This window comes from Cyprinus carpio, chromosome A3 (genome assembly GCF_018340385.1).
Source record: "Cyprinus carpio isolate SPL01 chromosome A3, ASM1834038v1, whole genome shotgun sequence".
Lineage (NCBI taxonomy): Eukaryota > Metazoa > Chordata > Actinopteri > Cypriniformes > Cyprinidae > Cyprinus > Cyprinus carpio.
This window is the reverse complement of record NC_056574.1, coordinates 15,900,823-15,925,656: the sequence shown is the minus strand read 5'-3', so window position 1 is coordinate 15,925,656 and position 24,834 is coordinate 15,900,823. Positions and strand designations below refer to the sequence as shown.

At 36.6% G+C, this 24,834-nt stretch overlaps 1 protein-coding gene across 1 annotated transcript; it reads left to right on the top strand.

Annotated features, from left to right (window-relative positions):
* The first annotated feature begins 356 nt into the window (after positions 1–356).
* Positions 357–24,467, top strand: LOC109053513 (heparan sulfate glucosamine 3-O-sulfotransferase 2-like). The gene is made up of 2 exons (XM_042720631.1): positions 357–1,400; positions 23,289–24,467. The coding sequence occupies exons 1-2, from the start codon at positions 868–870 to the stop codon at positions 23,905–23,907; spliced, it is 1,152 nt and encodes a 383-aa protein (XP_042576565.1). The 5' UTR covers positions 357–867; the 3' UTR covers positions 23,908–24,467.
* The last annotated feature ends 367 nt before the right edge of the window (positions 24,468–24,834 follow it).

Here is a 24,834-nt window from a genome sequence, read left to right as displayed (position 1 = left end):
CAATACACAGCATCCTCTTAACACCACTGGTGTGAGAACCTCATACATAATAAATTTAAGCAGAGACTTGTTTACTTTATGGTCTAGGAGAAGTAATTTCGTAAAACTATAAACAATTTAATATAATTAAAGAATCGATTAAGGATCCACTCCACGGTCGCAAGCAATTCGTTAAAACGCGGGGCAAATGAGAATTTAAGCAGAAAAATTGCACTTAGTATAATGGTACATGCAGCTGGGCAGTACTCCTTTAAAAAGACAAACGCACGAGGAATATGAAAATATGATGTGACGTCAGGCGTCGTCTTTAAATATTGATCTCGAGCGCTTGCCTGCCGCAAAGCCGCTCTTGAGAACTTTAGAAAGACACAAACATGAGCTGAGCGGTAACGGGGCGAGCGCTGCGCGGGTTCGCGTTGGAAACTTGGGAGCAAAATGTGCCTTTTAGACCTGGAATATGAGATTTCCAAAACGGATTATATTTAGTAGGATGCTGTGTCACATTACCAGGTCAAACAAAAGGATTACTTTAAATATTTTCAACACTATGTCAGCACAGAATCAAGTCCGTTGCTGAAGAGGTGATTGAACGTATAAGTGACGCGACGCGACGCGACGTGACGCTGAAACTATAGAGCAGTGGAATAACGTTTGTTTTTGCTCATGTGGAAACTTTATCTTGATATTGATACCTGTTATCCTCAGACTTTCTGTCATCTTATGTCTCCGGTCGGAAATATTAAGTAACCTTTTCCCAAATGAGATGTAAGTTCGCGCCGTCCGAGTTGATGGGGAGCACGAGACAGCCAGCAAACCTCACAGTGAAACTTACGGAGAAAAACATGCCGTCTTTTCATCCATGGAGACATGGCATATAGGTTCCTGTCCAGCCGAATCGTGCCATCATCAAACAGATTAAACAGGAGATTTATTTTTATATTCACTATCTCTTTGTCTTTCATGTATCTATGCTACAGCATCCTCTTCTGCTCAGGTACAATCATGCCTAACCAGAGATTGGAGGAGCACCGCTGTGTCCATCTGAAGAACATGGGGAGTAAAAAACTTTTACAGAAGTCACATTATTGCACTATATCAGCGAAAGCGAGAGTTATCTCGGACGAGACGAGGGCTGTGACTCTCTTAAACCTTACTGGCAACCAAAGCAAACATTCAGCCTTTCAGAAAACACAAGATGTGGTGGATCACAAGCAGAGTAATAACAGTAATTCGCCAAAATACGGGAATAAGAAGTTGCCCAATGCACTTATAGTTGGCGTTAAGAAAGGAGGCACTAGGGCGGTGTTGGAGTTCATCCGGATTCATCCAGATGTTCGAGCTCTTGGGACTGAACCACATTTCTTTGATAGAAACTATGACAAAGGATTGGACTGGTACAGGTAGGTTTCTTTTCTGGCATTTTACATTAGTATTCTGGATTCGAAATTTCATTATAAGCAATATAAAATTCAACACTATTATATAGAAAAAAAACTTGTAACATTTTCTATATAAAATTTATCACAAAAGTGCTATTGTACTGAAAATTAGTAATCTCAGTCATGCAGATAATCAGTACTATACAACTGTAATAATGATATTAATATTAATAATGAAGTTAACATTGAGTAACATGCATTTCAGATAAATACTGACCTGTTAGTCTGTATGTTTCTTTTCCAACAATGAAAATAGTTTCTAAAGAAGTCAAAGCTTAATCTTAATGTGTCATAAAGCAGGGCATAGACTAAAATCCTAACAGGAATAGTTAATATGTGTGAAGTGGCACAAATTTAACGTTTGCTGCTAAAAGGTTTTGTAATCACTCCACTCCAGCTCCACTTTGGATTTTACATTACATTACAAACAAACAAACAAAAAACAACTCAACTTCATTTTTCCTAAACCCACTCCTTGCTCCAAGCAAAAATCACATTGTCTCCAATATTGTTTGCAAGAACAAACAAACAAACAAACTTCCATATTTTAAAAACCTGCTCCAGGGAAACTCTACTTTCACACCAAACCACTCACATACTCTGGAATGAACACAGACAAAATGAGAGATACATTTAGTCCATTTTTTCAGTGCTGTTTTACTAAATGAGCATTCTTGGAATGCAGATTGGCCAAACAAATTACTCAACAAAATTATACAAAATATGTTTTTATTTTACAAAGAAACATTACTGCTTGTGCTTGTGTGGCAGTACTGCTGTTAAATTGCTGATATATTAAATTAAATTAAATCATATGAATTTCAAGAGCCACTCAAACTCAAAGAAAACGTAAATTTTAGGTAAATCACTTTTTTTTAAAAATTGCACAAATCCTAAAAAAGAACTGCCTAATAGGTAAAATGTCATAAAGGAAAGATCAGCAGGGTCCAAAAATGATGAAAACTGCCTTTTTGCAGTGGCAGTAACACAAGAGCTGAAAACTCGAACTGCTGACAAGGAGATGTTAGCAGTAACTCATACTGAGAGAGCAGGAATGATAGCGTTTTGGCCAGGGACCCAGAGCGGAGTGACACAGAGTGATTGCAGTGTTCGGTTTTAGGGGGAAAATATGCAGATAAAGGCCAATGGATCTCTTTCAAGAGTAAACCTTCCATAAACCCTGCCAGGGAAAGGCATGGATCATATTGATCAGCCAGCAGATTAAAATCAACTCTTTCCTTCCTTCTTCCCTTCATACTGATGGGCTGCCATTCAAATACCCATAGGGGAGCCGTTCGACTGTACGAGAAGTCTGTGTCGATTCTGTAGACGTGTGGTAGGGCCGTGAAGTAGGGGTCTCTGAGAGACAATATCAGCCCTCCCTCTTCAAGCACAGCGTCTGCCTGCAGCTCAGCTTCGGTAATTACACACACACATCACATCCCAGCTCAGACAGGACAGAGAGCGAAAGAGAGGACTCCCTGTGGGCCATGTCCAAACGTGAGGGGGAAAATCCATAGAAGCCAACAGTACATACCTGTGTGAGAGCAGCTCTACAGCCATTAGCAGGTATTGTGGCTTGTTCAGTCTGCTGGTCGTCTGGAAACCACAATAAAACACACATCCCCTCTGTTGGTGTTCGTTTAGGGGCAACTCCACTCACCCACAGACTACTGTGCTTAAATCAAGCGGATGTGTTTGTGAGATATGTGGATCGATGCTAGTCCCTTGTATTTGGACATGGGGAGAAAAAGACGAGGGAGAAAAAAGATGTAAGGAGAAAAAAAGCCAGGATAAAGCGGAGATGAAAAGGAATTGTGTGGTGCAGTATGACTACTAAACAAACAAAGGGCCAAAAAAACGGGCTATTAATAGAGTATAGGTTAACTACAGTTAGATGAACCTATTATACAGTAGTTCTTGATGCCGGGAAAAGTCTGTGTATGGCTATGCTGGTAATTAAGTCATAAATCAAAATAATAGCAAAAACACGTCTTTTAATAAACTGTGTCCTATGGTTACATGCGCACGCAGCGTGCCAGTGTAGTCGGCCTCATTAACAAATGACTCTTATGAACAGATTCTTTTTGAGTCAAAACCACAAGCGCGGCCTAGCTCGCTAACACATTGTTCGTGAATCAGATAATTACTGCTTTTCAGGTAACTCAGAAGTCCTCTGAGAAATCTAATCCCGTCCGGATATCAGTGATATGTCTGAGATTCATTGCGTAATTGGTTGGTGATCCGATTCTCCGACCGCTCGCACCACTTTCATCATGGATATAAGTCGTAACTATAACATGAAATCAATAAGAAGCTGCGGATCACGGAAACTAATAGGAGAGTTAGGTAAGAATCTAGTCGCATTGCAGCTTTCTCAATTGTTAATATAACAATTTTTCCCCCCCAAACCATTCATTCAGTTTTCAAAACAAAGACACATTTCTCAAAAAGTTGAACAATAAGTAAGTTAAACATTAGGTAGCAAAACTGATGACACACCAATCAGAATCTCTGCATGCTAACAATGGAGAGAGGAGAGAGCTGAGCTAATCATCCACAGGGGTTTCATACTTACACATACAGTATAAGTACAGTACAGTATAGTACATTAGATAATGGAAATTTCACTATTCTATATGTACAGTTAACTGTAGCACATGTTGTAGGCCTACACCCTCAAGCGTGTGACTGTCAAATTTTATTTGTAACCATGTTTTATTGAGAACTGAGAAATGACTGCCTAGAGATATAGCTGGTCTTGTGTCAGGAAACTGCTCTAGTACTGTATACTGTAACGAAATTTGGCCAAATGTGCAGAGGATGCTACATTTGCATTTATTTATGTTTTATTTATTTATTTTACTGTACTGTATTGTGGTGCATGCCAAGTTCATACAATTCTTTGGTATTTGAACGTTTCTAGTGCTTTTCATCTACTGCAAGATTATTTTACAGTTTTAAAATTAAAATGATTTTTTATGTATACTGTAATAGACATTGAGCTGCAAAAATAATTTCTGAATCCTATAAGTTTTTTTTTTTGATACAGTGTTATTGATCTCAGTGTTCACTGGGCAGGAAAGTTATCTGTGTATTTGAATTGTAAGCATTTTTGGGGTTTTTTTCAACTGCTTACACACAAAATCTTTATTTGTCATACAATTTCTGAAAGCTGACACTCAAACACAACAACCACACACCAAATCTGCAAAACCATACACTAATTCTCTGTCTTTGACTCTGTTTTCAATTTCATAAAACACTTTTTGCAAAACACAACACACAATTCTCTATGCAACACACAAAAATCTAACAGGAATTAACATTATGGCAAAGGTGTTTGCAAATGTTTGCTTTTGAGACGTGTTTGTGGTATTTTGAGTGCAGTGCTTCATTTTGCACGAGATGTAAGGCATTTTGCATTTTGTGTGTGCAATTCTTGGATTTGTGTGTACAGTTTTCAAAAAAAAAAAGGCAAAGATTTGAAAATGTGTGTAAGCAGTTGAAAGAAAATGGTAAGAAAAACTTTAATAACTAGATTGAAAAGTTTGAAAGACAAATGTGTGCTTGCTTGTCTTAAAGTCCTGTTTAAAAAACGTCAATGGTTTGGTCAGTTAGATGTTCTAGATGTTTGCTAAAGTGTTGCTAGTTGGTTGCTAGGATATTCTGGGTGGTTGCTAGGCTCATGTTATGCAGTTGCTGGGTTGTTGCTAGAGTATATGGTCAATAGAGTTTGTTCTGGGTGATTACAGACAATCCCACCTCTGTTAATAACAGAAAATCAAATAGTTTGTATTTCTTTCTAATGTTAAGAAATTCATACGTTTTTGTTGCTCTTAAACTTGCACTAAACGTGATTATACCATCTAAGTAGCCTGTAATTTTAATAGAACCGCATGTCTTCTTTAGTGATACAAGTTTAGAAACATTTATAACCTGTTGAAGTTTTTTATATTGTGTATTGACTTGGTGCCATGATGGATATTGAAATATTGTTATTTATTTTTCATTTTAAACAGTATAGATTTGTATACACAAGTATAGACAATATTTGTGAACACAACTGTGTATGTCAGACCATAAATCCTCCAAAACTATGCATGGGGGCTTGGTTTGTGTTGCCACCCCTCATAGACCCCATGCCACCCTAAAAATTATTTTCTAGATCCGCCCCTGCTTGTAAAACAGTAAAAAAAATAACTAAATAAATAAATAAATAAATAAATAAATAAAAAGAATTTGGATAACAACAATTATATTTTAGCATTGTAAATACTACTTTAACCACCAATAATGTTAGTTTAGAGGAGCTGTGGCACAAACCTTACATTGGGTGGTATACACATAAATACACACAAACACACACACACACACACACACACACTCACACACACACACACACACACACTGTATTGTATACACACAATATATCATGCCTGTAAAATGTGCACAAGCACACATTAACAAGTAAATACTCAGCTTCTTTTATCCTCACACTAAGAAACTCATCAATACTATTTGTGGACGGGTTAATTAAAATGCCACAGAGGCCAAGACACTGAAACAGTCCCCCTAATCCTCGCTGAAAGCCATTTTATTTTAGCCACTGACATCTTGCAATAAGAGGACCAATAAGGGCTGCAATAAAGGTCAGAAGTAATGAGAAAGATGAATTGGCTGATTAAGTCAAAAGTTCCTTATAAAGCCCTTTAATAATGTGTTTTAGAGTCTTGTTTTTCACTTTACTTCAATCTTTGTCTTGGCAAGGCCCATTCATTAAATTCACATAGCGTTGTTGAGATTACCCCTGGGTTTTTACTAAAAGTTGTCCTAGATGAAGCAAAAGCAACAAAGTCCTTGCTAGAAATAAAAAGATCTCTGGCATAGCAAAAAAAATAAAAAAATTATAATAATAATAATAAAAAAGGGTGCAAGGTTTCTGGACAATTTCGTTAATTGTTGAGTTTTGTGTGCTCTGCCACTCCTAAAAAGTGTAAGAGAGAAATGTAATACATATGCGGCGATGCTCTTTACTTTATTTTTAGAATGGACAAGAATCCTTACAGCCTAATTTGTTGTAGGCGAACCTGTTTTCCCATTACGAGTTGACACTCGTGAGCCTGCTGATGTAGGTTTCATATTCCAGCGATTCATCAAATCAAACAAATATTCTGCACTACACACCATCTTGCCCTAAAAGGGCATCTGAATTCTATTGATTTCACTATAGTTGGAAGTCCTTCAAGTAGATTCCCTAAGAAGTCCTCAGATTGTACGAGATGTCTTTTAACATTTTCTAGAGCCAAGAAATTCCTCCTGGTCCTCCATTAATTGGCTCAAAGGGGAAAGGAGCAGCGAAACACAACAGTCAGAAAGGTTGACGAGGACAGAAAGTTGGACAGAGCTTATTTAACTGGGAAAACCTCACATTCCTTCATGCACATGAGAGACCTTTTATTCCTCTGCATTACTAGCGGGAATTGCTAATCCCAGCATGGTTCAGATTGTTGTAGAACTTCCAGTAGCATTAATTACCTACACAATTCAGTCTTGGATGTTCCCCAGCAGGAAACAGCAAGCTACCGAGATGGTTTTATTTGGTGATTTTAGTGTAAATTAGTCATTAGACATGAGTGCTACTAGCAAGAGTGGCGAGTAAATAGGAGCTACTCTGAGACAGTGTGTCTGCCGATGGGAGTCCATTATGGGACTGACTGGATTAAGGATGAATGTTGAATGCTCTGAGTCACTCTAGAGACAAACCACAGAACCGCAGAGGAGCTGAAGGTGAGTGCTCAGACTCACTTAGAATACTTGAAGAGAAGCAGTCATCATATATTATCATACATTATGGTATTTCACTGGCCCTCTGCTGTGCAAATTAAATCGTGCATATACTGGGCTTATAAAAAACATTCGCCACTTCACACATTTTGTGTTACTCTGTAATGCAAAGTAAAAAAAAAAAAAAAAAAAACTGAAATTACACAAAAGAAATAAATGCATACTTCATGCATTTAATAAAATTCATGCCTTTGCTTTTATGCATATACCTGTAGATTACTAATAGCAACTAAATGCATACTTCATGCATTTAATAAAATTAACGGCTTTGATTTTACACTTGTAAATTACCCCTGAAGTCCTCTCTATACACTTTAACATGACCTGCAAACACCAGTCCAGCTAAGGAGTTTCACATGCATTGAAAATACACGTGTGTGACAGAATACTCTCCAATGTAGTACATTTCCAGGAAACAGGTACATCATAAAAACCAAAGACACACTTTACAAATCTGCCCTCATATAGTGAGAAGAAATCCTTTTTTGGAAAAAGAAAATGTCTCTTTAACCTTTAACACTACAGGTTGTGTTTGATAATAACCTAACATTGCATATTAGAATTGGAATTATTTTTTATTTATTTATTTATTTATTTATTTTGTGGATGATTCTCAGTTCACGAAGACAGGGGAAATGAATGGAGTTGTGGGGAAAAAATGAAATAATAATAATAGCGAGGAAAATGTGCTGCAGTCTGCTGAAGTACTGAGACTTGGAAGATGATTAATCTTCCAACAGGACAATGACCCAAAAATATACCAAAATATATAATAGTCACACTGGAGTGGAGAGAAAAGATCATGCTCTAAAGTGGCCCAAATCGAAGCCACTCCAGATTAATTATATGCATCTGAAAAATGACTTATTATTCATCAACAGTCCCCATCAAACTTGGAGCATCAGCAGTTTTGTTAAGGTTAACAGTCATGTTCTGCATCGCCCATCTCGACCGAAGAAAATAACAGCTGGAGTGAGGGAGAGAAATACTAATGTATCCAATTATTATCTATTTTTTTATTTGTAGATCAGTAAAATGTTTGGATTTTTCCCTTTGACATCATAGAACACTCTGTATCGATGTGGAAAAAATCCAAGAGATTTTATAGCGTATATATGGGCACCAGAGAGAGATATAAATATCATTTTTCACTTTTTTCAGGCTCCACTGCATAAATACAACCATTTCCCATTTTAAAATCAATTCACAAGCCAATGCATATTCACAAGCGCACCTTATGGGAGAAGATGGCGGTGGGAGATGGTGTGTAGTGAAGTTATTTGTCGCAACTGGATGCCATTTTAGTCATGACTTCTTTGGGAATGGCTCCAGTGTCTGCCATTGTACACATCATCTATGACCATTACTCTTCAGTACTTGCATCAAGAAAATAAAAAATGAACACAGTATGTACATAGAGTATGTTATTTAAGGCCTCTATTTTAATGCTATTGGACAAAAAACATCTCATTGTTGTATAAAGTCATTAAAGTGACAATTTGCAAAGAAATTCTGTTTAGATCACACCTTTAACGGATCATGTATGAGATGAAAAGCAGGTGTTCGGCATTGCGTTCAGGTGTCCTTCTAGCCATTTGCATTTCTGCCACATACTGCATAAGCCTGCTTCTCATTATTCCATGGTAATGTTCCCATTATATCCTGCAGCTTTGCAATGAACCCTTTAAACTAGGTGAGAAAAATAGCTCTGAGGAGGCAAGTAACCCGAATACAAACTTACACCAGGCTGGCATGCCATGACACAAGCATACATAGCTGGATTTCTGTTTGAATACATAACACTCTGGAAGCAACCCAACAATGAATTACAATAATCTGAAACACTGACACAATTAACCAAAAAAAAAAAAACTCACTAGAGAAAGTGCAGTTTGCCGGCCTCAGATTTGGGAGGCCATCCATTTTACTTGTGGGTGGATCAGGCCCATTCCCTATCGGATGATTGCTTTTCACTTCCACAACTTTCTGAAGCGAGCAGAACTCTGTCTGTGGTTTCGAAATGAACAATAGCATATTGTGTTTTGACAATGTCACTGATACAAGACTAAAATTAATTGAGATAATGAAGCAACAACACCATAAACTCATCAAATAGTGTAATCACTGATATAATGAGTAGGATTTCATTTTAACAAAATAATGCATAAATCTTTCAAGACAGACCTCTTGTGAGCTCAGAGGTTGTTAATAAATTGTATCTGCTTTTGTTAAACCAATCTGTCCGCATTCATTCAGTAATCATATTAAACAACAGAATTCCTGGTGATAAACTATCATTTACCATGATACAGAAAATTCCACCAATCAGAGAGTCGCAGGGAGCAAAGCACGGCAAAAGACATTTTTAAGCTACACCCAATTCCGTGAAGCACAGCAAATGACGTAACTGAGTGGGTCAAATATATTGTTTCTACAGATACAACCAAAATATGTACTTCTGTAACCAGCACCGCTGAAAAAAGTGGGCAGGCACTAAATACACTTTATTTAATTATCCAGCAGCACAGTCTGATAGCCCCTCCCCCTCCACTACATAAGGACAACTCCAACAGTTAAGCAGATTCAATTATTTGTTAAGTGCGTCATCTGTTTTATATATATATATATATATATATATATATATATATATATATATATATATATATATATATATATATATATATATATATATATATATATATATATATATATTTTTTTTTTTTTTTTTTTTTTTTTCTTACATTTTCAGTAAGTACGAACACACTGCTCACACAATTTATTTGCGAACTGGGACACATCTATAGATACGATGGTTGTATTTGACCTCATATATGTGTAATGTTGTGCAATATGAGCGTTGGACCACCATGCTCTGAACTGAAGCCAGAATCCAGGAGACATTGCCTCTTTGAGCTCTCCTCCTCCTCCCAGGGATGTGTCTGAAGTAAAGGAGACCAAAAATACTGTGGCACTGCTGAGAAGCAAAAGATGTTTCAGTTCCAACAAAAATGAGTTTAGAGATTGACAAGTCTGGGACCTTTCATCTTTTTATAGTCTCCGTTGAGGAGTTCTTTGAACAACTACACATGAAGGCTGCAGACGCTCCACTCTGAATCAAAATACACCGTTTCCCAGCGAGGTGTATGGTAAAGTTAATTTATCATCGTGCAGCAGCCTTGCAGTCTATTTCAGGGCAGTCAATGGACTAATTGTTCACGTTCTTTCTGTCCAGATCAATAATACCATCAGATCGTTATTGTTTAATTTCATATGTTGCAATTACAGATTGACATAGCATGATGAATCTATGAGGGCAAGGGAGTCATTTGTAAATGCACACTGAAAATGTTGTGTTGACAAATGTCTAGCAGAGCTTTAGCATGTATAAATCATTAATTAAAAACTAAGGGCTAAGATGAATGTGTGGCTGAAATGATAACACATTTTTAAGGTGTCATACTGAAGGAGATATTATTCATTCAAGTGCTGGTTTTAGTCACATTACTACTGCCAGCACTGTTCACCTCCACCCACAGTATGATGTATGTGTGGATGGTTCATGGTTAACTCTTAATAGACTTTCTCTGAGGCGAGTTCCTGTTGCTGACTGGTCATTAATGGTCTGACATCCTCCCAGAAGAAAATCTGAGCAGCTGAAATATTCATGATCTGTATTACAGTGGTGGCAGAATTAAGACATTAGATCTTGCCAGGCCTGGAAGTGTACTGAAATTCAAAAATACATCTGATCATTGTTCAGAGGTTATGCGACTTTGTTCATTGCAGCAAATGAAGATGTGACTGGTAATCGATTTAAAGTTTCGACAATTATGGTAAACCACATAAATACTTTTGATTAACTTCCCCCTGGCAGTGACACAGAGTATGACATTGTGTCCTCACCAGATGTGACACACACACACAAAAAAAGGTATCTTCATGTTAATCAGAGGTTTTGTTTTTTGTTTTTTGTTCCTAACCAGCCAAGATGAATACACCACCAGTGACGGGATTCTATTTTATTTTGAATGGTTTCTATTTCTGCGACATCACGGCTAACAGCTCAATGGTTTATTTCAAGTACTTATGTTTTTTGTTCAATATTGAAATTTTTTATTTCAAATACAAATTTTGCATGAATTAAATATCTATAATGAAAACAAAAATGGATAATTTAGCTCAGATCTTGAAAAAAACTTAAAGGCTTGAAATTACAGCACAAGTAGAGAGACAGGAAACTACTGGGGGGGAAAAGAGGTACATACTGGATTCAAACATGCATCCCAATGAGCCATGCATTATACATCAGGAGGCACATGCATTTCTAGTCTCAGCCTCAGACACCAGGCCCAGACCATCTGATGCAATCACACATCTGATTGGTTGGGTGCTATGCAACTTCTTGGAATCCAGGGTTGAGTTTACTTTGAAAAGAAATTGTGTAAAGAGTCAATACAGTGGATCTTCTGTGGAAGAGCTAATCACTGGATATGCCAAAAACATCCAGCTTAGTAGTGCTACAGTTTTGATGCAAATGCCTTTGTTTTGAAACACTTGAGCAAGTCAAGTAGATATATTTCAGTGGAAAGATATTTAGTAGACTTGTGTGAAATAGACTTGATTTATGCTTTAGCACAGTGTTTAAAAAATTATGAGAAAAATTAAGCACAAAATTAAAACTTCAGTAAGTGTTGCACAACAGAACAAAGCAATATTGATGAAACACTTTCATTCTGAAGGTAAACATACAATATTATATGGATGCAACGATACAGTTACCCCACAGTTCAATATATACCTCAGTTTTTTAGCCATGGTTTTCAGTTCAGTTCATATATATATATACACACACACACACACACACACACACACACACACACACATATATACATAGGATGGACTGGTCATTATTGAGCACTATAAAAACATGTAATGCCTGTTTCATTCATACTGGAAGCCGGAGGGCGTCCTCATGCAGAAACTCCACATATGCATCATAGAAGTAATAGAATTTATGGTGTTCCAGGAAATCCCTAATATGGACAAAGGCATCCAGCTATCACTGTGACTGAACAAAAAGAAAATAGAAACGCTTTGAATGATTTAACATGAAGACAATAAACACTCAGCTGCAACAACATATGGTTTATCTGTGTTCTTCAAGCCATCTCAGGTATTTTATAATAATTAAGTATATTTGTAATCCACTGCTAATCGATGCATTCAAAGTATGCACACATTTATTCTCATTTCTTTGGTTTGTCATTTATATTATTTCAGAGAAAACCTGCATCTAAACATCACATAAAAATAAAACCCACTGTGATTGGCTGCTGTCTTCCTGTCTAAGTGGGCAACACTTGGCCAGAAAAAGCTGCAAACTAAGTTTATGCCATTTTAAAAAGTCTGGCTATGCAAGACTAATGAACTGCCCACTTCTAAATGTTTCCTGCAACACTTTTCAACAATGTTTGTTCTTAACATGTTGGAAATCATGCAGATGCTCTGTTGACACAATTTATATAATAATAAAATAATAATTAATTAATTAATTAAAATGTGCCATAAGAGACAAACTGATATGATCAATAATCTATGATCAAAATCCCTTTGAAGCAAACTATGATACTCTGTACAAACAATATGACTCTGATTACTGTTACTCTAATACAGTCATTAGTTTAGATTAACTTGGTTAAACATAATAGTAAAATGAAGTAGGAAAATTAAAAAGAATTAAGTATAATGTTACAAATAGCTGAAAACTATAAAAAGACAAAAATAGACAGTAAATAGACAAAAAAAAAGAAAAAAAAAAGCTTATAAATAAAGACATAAGAAAACCAGATTCATATAAAAGGGACATTTTTGACAAATGTCTTGCCACTTTATACAACTCCTAGCATACTGTATGAAGGTGCAAATGAAACACAAAATCAGGTGTGAAACTGCATGATAAAATACATAAAAGAGCTCCTGACTAAACTCTAAAGCAAACTATGAAGCCATTGATGTTAGCCTCATCACTGCAAAGACCTAGGAACAGGATATTGTTAACTGGGATGGGCTCATTAAGAGTGTCAGGGATGACAAGTATTTGAACTCGGACAGGAAATGAGGCTTGCTGTATAAATCGCTGTGAGCGTATGTCCCTGCAGCTTTGTCATGGTGATTGATGCTTTTCATTTGAAATACTAATCAGATCAGCACTTGCACCAGTATGGCTGAGCAATCCTCGGTCCTGCCATAAAGCACTTTAATTAGCACAATGAGGTTTAGATTAATTTGACAGAAATGGAAGCATAACTGCCCAGTTAATAATCGCATACGTAGGTTTAAGCAAAGCTTAAGTTAATACAATACTGCAGATACTCCGAACATACATACATTATCTAAATATGCCCATGTTAAATTTAATGCCTATGGATTGAGTCATTAGATTTCTATAGCAGGTTCTGTAGAGGAAGTGGACAGCATGCTGAAAACAATCCTCAGTATACTGTCACACATAAATGGACTAAAATGCAAAAGAGGGAGGAAGTACAAATAGCTTCACACATTTAATCCTGGTATTATATGTATAGAATTGTTAAGGCAAGTCGGATGTGTTTACGTGCATGAAAGCATGAAGCACAGGGTAAAAGAAAACAGACTTTATTCCCAGTCCTGCTCACACAGCATGAGGAGGGCATTTAGTATATCATATTGACTGAACGTCCAAAACTGACCTTTTCATCAGACGTTGGTAGACATTTCTAAGGATCAAAATGCTGGACTTACAAGTTCCAAATTCAAGTGAAGGTTCAGGAATACAAAATTAAAAGAATACGCCATAAAACAGCAATCAAAGCACAAAGTTGACTATACTCTAGCTGCACTGCACTCCCCGGTCTGTCTAAACTTTTGAAAAATCCTCATGAGGTTTCATCAGAGCAGTGTATAATGATAATGTTAAGTATTATATTATATATATATATATATATATATATATATATATATATATATATATATATATATATATATATATATATATATATATATATATATAATAGGGAGCTGCAAAGTCAGTCAAAGTCACATTCTTTCACAGATAAGCCAAACAAGCAATTGCAAATCTAACTATTACAGAGAGAGACAAAGAAAGATGTAGTAGAATCAAAGTGGAATCTAAGCACTATCTAGAATAATCTAGAGAAGTTGTTATAGACCTAATTTATAGTCTCTCTTCACAGTTGCTTAAAACACCGGCTGCAGGAGCTGTCTGCAATTCTTTTACTTTCCAGTCATTAAAATGCTTTTACATTTGTTGTATTAAGTGCTATCGGAGAGTGTGTAAGAAAGATATGCACTAAATACATCACCCATTTATAGGTGACAATCTCTCTAGCACATAGGGCTTCCTTACAAGTCAAAATGGACATACTGACTGCATCTGAAACGTAAAAATATTAACATATGCACAGTTTTAGACATATTTAAAAGTTTTCAGCTATCACTTGAATATTGTCAGGTATTCGACGGAGATGGGAAGATCATTCCACCAGCAAGGAATGGTGAATGAAAATGTTCTGGAAAGTGATTTTGTGCCTTTCTGTGATGGTACCATGAGGCATCACTCACTTACCAAACGTAGGCTTCTGGAGGGGATGTAGATTCGTAAGAGTGAGAGGAAAAGGAGTGTGTAGAGTCTTTGGCTGTTCTATATGCAAGCATCAATGACTTGAACTTGACGTGAGCTGCAACCGGTAGCCAGTGCAAGGAGATAAAGAGAGGTGTGATGTGGGCTGTCTTGGGCTTGTTGAAGACCAGTCATGCTGCTGCATTCTAAATAATTTGTAAAGGTTTGATTGCACATGATGGAAGTCCAGAAATTAGAGCATTGCAGTAGTCAAGACTAAAAAATGACAAGGGCCTGGACAAGAAGTTATGCAGCATGCTCCATTAGGAAGTGCCTGGTCTTTTTGATGTTGTGCAATGCAATCTGCATGATCGTGCTGTCTTTGCAATGTGGTCCTTGAAGGTCAGCTGATCATCAAAGATTACTCTGAGATTTCTGACCAAACTTGATGGGGTAATTGTTGATTAATCTAGATTCGGATTGGCAGAGAAGAAGAGAAGTTCAGTCTTTGCCAGGTTTAGCTCCTGGTGATGTTTTTTCATCCATGCCAAGATGTCTGCCAGGCAGCCTGAGATCTTTGCAGCTACCATTGGATTATTTGAAATGAAAGATAAAGCATGTATGATGAATCATAAGTATAGAAATGTAGAAGAAACCATGTGCTTGTATGATGGGTCCCAGTGATGTACTGTATATTAAGAAGAAGAGGGGTCCAAGAACTGATCCCTGAGGAACCCCTGTGACCAGTTGATGTGCTTTGAAAACCTCCCCTCCCCAGGCATCCCTGAAAGACCTACCTGTGAGATGAGAGAAGAGGAGTTGCTGTGATGCCCAGTGATGAGAGAGTGGATAGAATAATTTGATTATTCACAGTGTCAAATGCAGCAAATAGATCCAGCAGAATGAGAACTGATGATTTGGAATCAGCTTTCAGAATCTACAGGGCTTCAGTGACCGACAGTAATGCAGTCTCAGTTATTTGGCCGCTTTTGAAACATGATAGGTTAATGTCCAGTTGGTTATTCTGTTAAGGCTCTTATTTATCTGAGGTGCAAACCTTAGTAAATCACCTTGCATGATTCATTTAAATTTTACTCTCTACATTTTGCATTTGAAAGGGAAACTCCAACAAATGCAATTTTCACTGTGTGTCTTTAGTAAATCCTGACAGTAGTTTTTTTAATGGCAAAAGAGGGCCTGCAAGTGTGCAGGCTATTAGTAAATCCAACACTAAATCCACACTTTACGTATGAATACAAATGCGATCACGTTGGCACCTCGCTGTCACAGATGCGCCTCATTTGTACAGTATCTCTCACCCAAATGCTTTATGAATATTGCGCCAGTGTGAAATCAGACGCAATATTAATTTATTTACAAAAGTTGTCAGAACCACATCATCTTATAGTCTTAATAGGCTAAAATCCTCAAATCGTCCCTGAGTAGAATAAGATTAGATGGTTTCTTAAAGCAGTGGTTCCAACCACGTTCCTGGAGGCCCCCCAACACTGCACATTTTGCATCTTTCCTTTGTCTGAGACACCAAATTCAGGTCTTCGAGTCTCAACTAATGAGCTGATGATCTGAATCAGGTGTGACATTACTGTAGAAAACATGCAGTGTTGGGTGGCCTCCAGGAACGTGGTTGGTAAACACTGTCTTAAAGGTCCTTGGCATCCTGTGTCCCTTTACTGCAAATGTGCACTGTCATCAAACATACACAAACATAGACCAACATACTGCAATGTGTGGAACACAAAGGCGCCACTTTATACAAGAAAGAAGAAAGTCATCTGAGCATGCAAGTTGGCCAGAAGTCTTTTTTAAATCAATCAATGACCTCAGTTGGAACGGCACATTGGTTTGCGCCTGGCACAGTTGTGTTTTTTTTTTGTTTGTTTGTTTTTTTGCATTTATCGTCCAAGTCACAATATGGCCCTGGAATAGAGATGCCTGGGCTGACAAAAGGCCTGCAGGAGACTTTTAATTTGAGAGGATAACTTTAGGTTGGTGGTATTAATATGACTCTAGCTGATGCAATTCACAGAGCTTGTTCTCCAGAGCTCTCACGACCTTGTCAGCAGATTCCAGACATATCATAAGAGCTGCCTGGCTCTCTGAAAACTTTTCTTTGGCAGAAAAGACAACAGGAGTACATTGTGCTCTGGCAAACAATTAACAGCACTGTAACTTTCAGATGTAATATCAGACCTTTGCCTGATGTCATTTCTCATTTCTCTGAGGTGGTGGATCTGTTGGCAGTAAGTAGTGCCTAAGCCCCCTGATGAATTAGAATGTCAATTTGCATTAAAAGGGAAAGCCAGAGATACCAGACATCAGGATATGCTCCATTATGTGGACCTGTGTCTACAGACATAGTGATCTAATAAACGAAGGGTTTGGAAAAATACAGGGCTGAAGTTAATATTTCAATGAAACATTCCCCTAGGAATGTTCGGTTTCAAACTGGCAGTGATTTTATGTCTTACTTGTATGTGATAGAAATTCAATTAGGAATTAATTCTCTTTAATTCTGCAAGAGACTGACTTCAAAGTTAATTCAATAGGAAAAGATAAAAATGTTTCCTTTGCTGCACCATGATAAGCTTATTAATTTTGTAATTGCAGAGGAATTATGCCAGTGATTAAAATGTTTACATTTTTGCCATGCTTGCTGTTGCTATTAAGATCATTCCTATTACAGGGCACTTTCGGGACTCTATGTACACATTTTACTTTTAGATTGTCTTTTTATTCTTATGCTAATTAGTGTTATAAAAAATAAAAAAAAAAAACACAATGGGCAAATGTTGGTTAATGGCCAGTTAGCATGCGTTTTCCGTACATGTCGACATGTCTTGGCCCAGATTTTAAGTAGCTTAATATGTCTGAGTTTGGCTTTCTTTTGGTCAATTATGTACAATGCCGGGGCGCTATTGGTAAAACAACTTTTTAGTCCTTATGTTCGACAAGTATGAAAGGCAATTTTGAAATCCCAGCCAGGACATATCCAGGAAAATAAGGGTGCTTGGTCACTCTACTGTAGTGGGAGAAATAATGGTTGAATCATTTTGGTAACAGCAGAACTTGCCATAGTTACTTGACTTCATTGTTAAAAAAAAAAAAAATTCTTTCTCTTTAGTTATTCCTTCACTTTCTAGCTTGTACTTATTTGAACAATGCCTAAAACTTGGTATTACAAGCACTTCCTGTGTCTGTTTGCCTCTTTAAGAAGAATTGCTTTATGTATCCGCCAATTGTAAGTTGCTTTGGATAAAAGCGTCTGCAAAATGACTAAATGTAAATGTTAATGTAGTTAGCTAACAATGATTCTGGGAAACAAGCCCATGGTTTTAACTACACCATCTGATTTTGAAGTATATTCAAATCATTTTTTTTTTTTTTTTTGTTTTTTTTTTGCAAGCAACATATTTATAGGTGATATTTCATTGTATCGTTGCAGATTTAGTAATTCTGGAGAACTCTTAAAAGTGCCACTCTTCTTGTCACAGCTGAGCATCATCATGACATAATTTTCCTGTGAATAATTAGTCACATCGCATTGTGGCTCAGATGATTGGCTCAAAAACACTTCAGGTATCCAGAACTGAGCACCCATGATAGAAGATTTTAAATCATGTACTTCTGGCGAGTCCTGTGCCAGCTGACTAACAACCATTGAGATGAATGAAAATACTAACAGTCAGCTTTCTTCAGGCATTATTTAGAGCTCCTTAAATAAATTATGATTTTTATTTTTATTTTCTATTGAAAGTGAAAATTAAATGAAGCTTTAACAAGCCTCTACTTCTAGTGCTTTACACAATCTTTTCTTGTTACCATCGAGTTTCGTGTCTGCATTAGACACAAAAATCAAAGCTTTCAAAAAAATGTTTTACAAAGTGCCAGGAACTTTTTCCACTTATGGCTACTTCTCTGGCTAGTCTTCACTGTGCACCCAACAGTACGCTTCTGTGCACCACTTTGCAATTAGCACCTTTCTATTCCAGCTTTCAGCTAACTTAGCCTTCACTCTTCTTGCTAAATGAATTTTCTTCTAAAAGACCAGACTCTTATGTAAGCAACAGAGCATCTGCCTGCCCCCATCTCAAGACAGCAGATGAGAGGCACATCAGTGATGTGATAACATGCAGACTGGCAAATGTGTGCCATCTTTTGATTTTTGAAAATGCAATTAATTTTAGAACCACAAATACAGAGGTAGGCGATGGTACAAACATTAAATAAATTGGGGTTTGGACCGAAGAGTTTCTTTTAACAAATACTGAAAGAGGACACGCAATTTTAAAGAAACGTCTTTTCTGTGCAATTTAATAATAATTTCACACAAATATTCACATAATAAAAATCAGTATTCACTGAGGAAAAATTATAGTTCACTTTGTTTGAGTTTAATAAAGCATAAACTCTCCATTAGCGATGCATGAAAAAGTGTAAGAGTTTGCAAGGAAAATGAAGTCTGGTGTTACAAAAATAAGAGAGTCAGAAAAAAATATTTTTTTCTGAGTGCATTTTTGATGGATGTCTGGAAAGTAATACAAGTTTGACTATGTAACTCAAGTATGCATTGCATCAGTATGGGTCTGTGATTGGTGCTATGCATTCAAACACACAGTTAAGTTGTTTAGTGGGTGAAGCTCCATTGTACCATATGCAAGATTAATGGCTGCCTCTGGCCCTGAACTGCTAAGGCTAACAGAGACACCCTGGCCAGCACCACACCATTTTTAAATCAAGCTAAATGGATCAATACTTTCAGAACTATGGGGGTAAAGTATAGAAACTCCTGCTTTAGGAAAGCCCATTATGGATGGGGGATGAGTCACAACTTGTGCAAACCCGAGGTTATTCTCTGACCCCTGTGTTCCATACAGCAAGACGGTCAATATAATTTCCATCTTTATTACAGTCTTTCACTAAGATTTAAATTCTTAAGCCCTCACTAATCCGGTCTTATAGCTGTAATTCTCAATTTAATGGATGAACGCTGATGTAATCACATAAAAAGTTCCTTTATAGCTCTGGCTTAATACTGTCTCAGAAGAAAAAAAAATATGAGGGATTTGTAAATGTAGCAAATTTCTCATTAATTAGCTAATGTTGATACCTTACAAGTTTACTTGATCAATCATATAGAAAAGTACATTAGTGGGGAACATTTGTACAAAAATATTCAACAAGACTCATTGAAAAAGCACACATGTTTGTGTGATTTTTCATTTATTTATTTATTTATTCATTGATGGAGAAAGCACAGGAATGTTGCAGAGAAGGAATTCATTTATAAAAATCCATGTTTGAGCTTATATCTCAATGTATCAAACAATCACAGTCTTAATGTGCACCATCCACTGGCACTGTCACAGCACCAACATATTTGTGTAAATCTGAGTGAAAAAAAAAACTAAAAATTTTTTTAGGACACTTCAACAAATTGGTGGCTAATGTGCATGCATGAATGTATGCAGTTTCATTCATACCTATATGCTTACGTCACTCTGACAGTTATGATTAGAAGTGGACCTTTTTGCATACTTTTATTTTGTTTGTTTTGTAAAAAATGTTTTCATATCAATCACGTCATATGAATTCATATGAAATCGCAACCTCATTAAATAGTAATGTTTTCTCGTGAGATCATTTATAATTAGACACATTAAGTGACATTTTAGCAAAATTTTAAGTCACAGTGTAATGGAAGTAGTAACAGATCTTTTCTTCCGAATCATTACATTTACATACAAATCACATCAATTTATAGGAAATCGTAACCTCGTTAAACAGTAAGATTTTCTCATCAGGTTTAACATTTATAATAAGTTGTGATGTAATGGAAGTAGCGGCAGATCTTTTCTTACTTATTGTGACATTCATCCGATTGAAACAAATTAATGAGGGGAAAAAAGGAAAAAAATTAATGAAGGCTTGCAGTCGCTTATAAGAAATACAGTAGATGGGGTTTATGCTGATGGAAAGATTGGAGTCCAGCATACTTCGTACTTGAATTACAGCATGTTTCAACGAAGAGAAAAGTCTACCATTTTTCCAGAAGATCCAGTTATGATATTTTTTATTAAAAACTACACGCTTGAAAGAAAAAACAAAGTTTGAAAATGAAAGTATGCATGGATAACAATAACATGCATCTAGAAACAATGGCGAATTACCATCTGTTATTCAAAATGTCAGCGAAGCCGAACACTCAAATTGACTTAACACTTCAGAGTCTTCTGACTAGCTAAACGATAACATCCTGCATTCAGATAGCAGTGTTCCTGCCTAGGGCTGTCGCAGAGATGAGTGTGAATTCTCAAGACACCTGTTTCAGTGATATCTGTCAGGTAAGAGGGAAGTTTTCTGCGTGCCGTTCCATAAAAATTGCTTACGGCACCGTTAATACACTCGCTCCTTCAAAGAGGTTGACGGGGCAGCAGCTATCTGCTACAACAACAGAACTGTGATCAAGTGGATATATCACCTTATGTAGCTCATCAGTTCAAGTCAGAACAACTCTAAAGCTGGACTCGATGGTTTCGTGAAGAAACTTGTGAAAATAATGACCTATTTCACATGTCCCAGATTTGCCAAAGCCTTTCTCTCTATTGTGCATCTGTAATGCAGGTGATGGTGATTTATGAGCAGGAGTAAAGGATGTGCCTGAGATTTGATAATTTCCCCATACCCTTCAGCATCACACTCACCTGGGAGATAAGAGACTAGAAATATTGCTGGCGAGTATTAAAACCTCATGTGTGTGCTCTGATTATTTTGTCACTTTCTGTAACTGAATTCCTATTTGTCATGCTGGAGTCTACACTAATGTGAGGGGTGACCACGTTCCACAAGCTATCTCGCTTTTTCCTCTCAAGGCTGTGAAAAGAAAATGCCAGGGTTGCTTATATAGTTTCCTCAAATAAATATAATAGATTTTTTTCACTCTCTGAGGAAATGCGAGTGGTGTTTTCTTGTAGAAAACTCACAATGGTTTAATGCCAGGGTTGCTATGTGGTTGCTAAGGTACTACGGGTGAGTGGTTTTTAGCATGTTACTAAGCGATTGCTAGGTTATTGCGAGATGGTTGCTTACTCAAGTCAAAAGTGTGGTTCCTCCTTCATATAGAATTTTGTCCTGGTTTTATTTGCCAAATGTCAGACTGCTTTGAAAAGCAATAGCACACTCCAACAATTTGATGTATCATTCATGTCTGTAGGGACATGAATAGGGAGTCGCATGCTGAACTTGAATGCTTGGGTTTGTGCTTTGTACTTCTGCTAAGTATGAGCAATAATAATAGCAATAGTTACCACGACTTAAATTAAAGCAACAAGCAATTCTAAATTGTTGATTTAATTGAAATTTTTAAAGTTGCATTATATGGAAATATTATTTTGATTGAAATATTATTTTGAGTTCTGTTGACATAATGTTGATCATTACATCAACTTAAAATTGTAATTTAAACTGATTTCTTTGTTTATTGATTTTTTTTTTTTTTTAAGCAACTTGGATTTCTATTTCCTAGCATGCTTTTTATACGACTGGGTATGGAGAACATTGGGAGAATATTTAAAGGAGAAAGTAGATTGAAATTATTATTATCATTATTATTATTATTATTATTAAAGGGGATAAGCTGTTAGTGTTTGCTGTTATGTTTGACATTTAAAAGAGTTTCTGTTATTCCATTTGTTGTATGCAAATTATTACCTTCCTCTAACTTAATGTAACACAAATGAGTAATGCATTTTAATGCATTAAATTTATAGTTTGAACACAATGCAAGAAGCTTTGGACAAAAGGACCTGCCAAATGCTAAAATAAATATTTCGAAATATTTCCTTCAGGGTAAGAATATTTATTTTAAATATTTAAATATTGCTTTAATTAAAGCAAATTAATTAAAAATTAAAATAAAATAAAAATATATAAATAAATACATTGCATTAACAACAGCAAAGTCATGGGATCACTTCCCAGGGAATGCATAAAAAGATGATAATGGCTTGAATGTAATGCGAGTTGCCTTCAATAAACACATCTGCCAAATGCTTGCATGTAAATATTTGCTTCATGGTAAGTATTTATTATTGTTTCAATTAAAGTAAAATAATTAAAAGATCATTCTTATTTATTTGTATTTTATTAATACATTTTATATTTTCATTCATATATATATATATATATATATGTGTGTGTGTGTGTGTGTGTGTGTGTGTGTGTGTGTGTTAAAAATCCAGTTTTTGTGCATATTTACCAAGAGTCTCAATATTAATGTAGGAGGCTTACATGGAAAAGCCGATGTTGTGAACCTTACCTACGTTATACATTCATTTTGATGAATATTTCTGTTTGTCTTTTCACAGGGGCCTTATGCCACGTACTCTGGACAGCCAGATCACCATGGAGAAAACACCAAGTTACTTTGTGACACGGGAGGCACCGCGGCGCATTTCAAGCATGTCTCGTGAAACAAAGCTGATCGCAGTAGTGCGGAACCCTGTCACGAGGGCAATCTCCGACTACACACAGACCCTATCGAAGAAGCCAGACATCCCTTCTTTTGAGGAACTAGCTTTCAAGAATAGGAGTCAAGGCATCGTGGACACCTCCTGGAATGCTATCCGCATAGGCATGTACATCCTACACTTGGAGAACTGGCTGCAATACTTCCGTCTATCGCAGATCCATTTTGTCAGTGGGGAGCGCCTGATCACAGATCCGGCCGGAGAGCTTGGACGGGTGCAGGATTTCCTAGGGCTTAAACGCATCATCACGGACAAGCACTTCTACTTCAACCGAACGAAAGGCTTCCCGTGCCTGAAGAAGCCGGAAAGCAGCAGCCAGCCCCGCTGTCTGGGCAAGTCCAAGGGCAGAACTCATGTTCAGATTGACCAGGAAGTCATTGAGCAGCTTAGAGAATTTTATAGGCCATTCAATGTGAAATTTTATGAAATGGTGGGTCATGACTTCAGATGGGACTGAGATGGCCCTTGGTGAAACCAGCCTCTATTTTCCAACAATGAATCTTCAAAGGACATTTCACCTTGAAATGTCAATTCTGTTATCATTTACTCACTCTGATATTGTTCCAAAAATGTATGCCTGTTTTTCTTCTGTGGCACATAAATTCAGAAGAACATGCAGATTTTCCAAAAATTCAAATGGACTGTACTGTTATACTACTTTTATGGAGTTTTTGCGACCTCCAGTCTATTATATATACACTACCCTTCAACATTTTTTTCCCCAGCAAGGATGCATCAAATTGATCAAAAGTGAAAGTAAACATTTATGGTGTTAAATGTTTGGAGGGTGAGTAAATGATGACATAATTTTCATTTTTGGGGTAACTATCCTTTTGTATCAGTTTGCAGGACAAAAGGACAGAACAGAACACCTCAAACTAATTAAGACCCAGTGCTCTTAATATATTTAAAAATATATATAAAATATGGGTAAAATACAAAGTTGTATGTACTGTAGCTCATTGCTTTTGACATGAAATGCTTTAATACATTTAGAACCCATGCAAGGTCATTAAACACAATAAGTGAGAAACTCTTGTTCGGTGTAACAGTGTTTGGTATGCACAGCATTTCTTTTGTTCATTGCCCTCCTGTTACTGTTTAAAACACTCAACCAAGTTAATCTTGATATGAAATAGAAACCCGTAAAGCATACAGTGACTGCTGAGGTGTGTTATTAAGTTTATCTCACAAAATGCAACACAGGAAAACAAATTAAATGAATCATAAAAAAAAGAAAAAAAAAAAAAAATCACTTTCATTCTCAGTGCTGCAGTACGAGAAATTAATTCAGATTCTGGTCATACAATGAAAACTACAAACTCTGTCCTTTTTTTTTTTTTTTTTTTTTTGGATACCTCTCAAGGCCGATGGAGAAACTTGT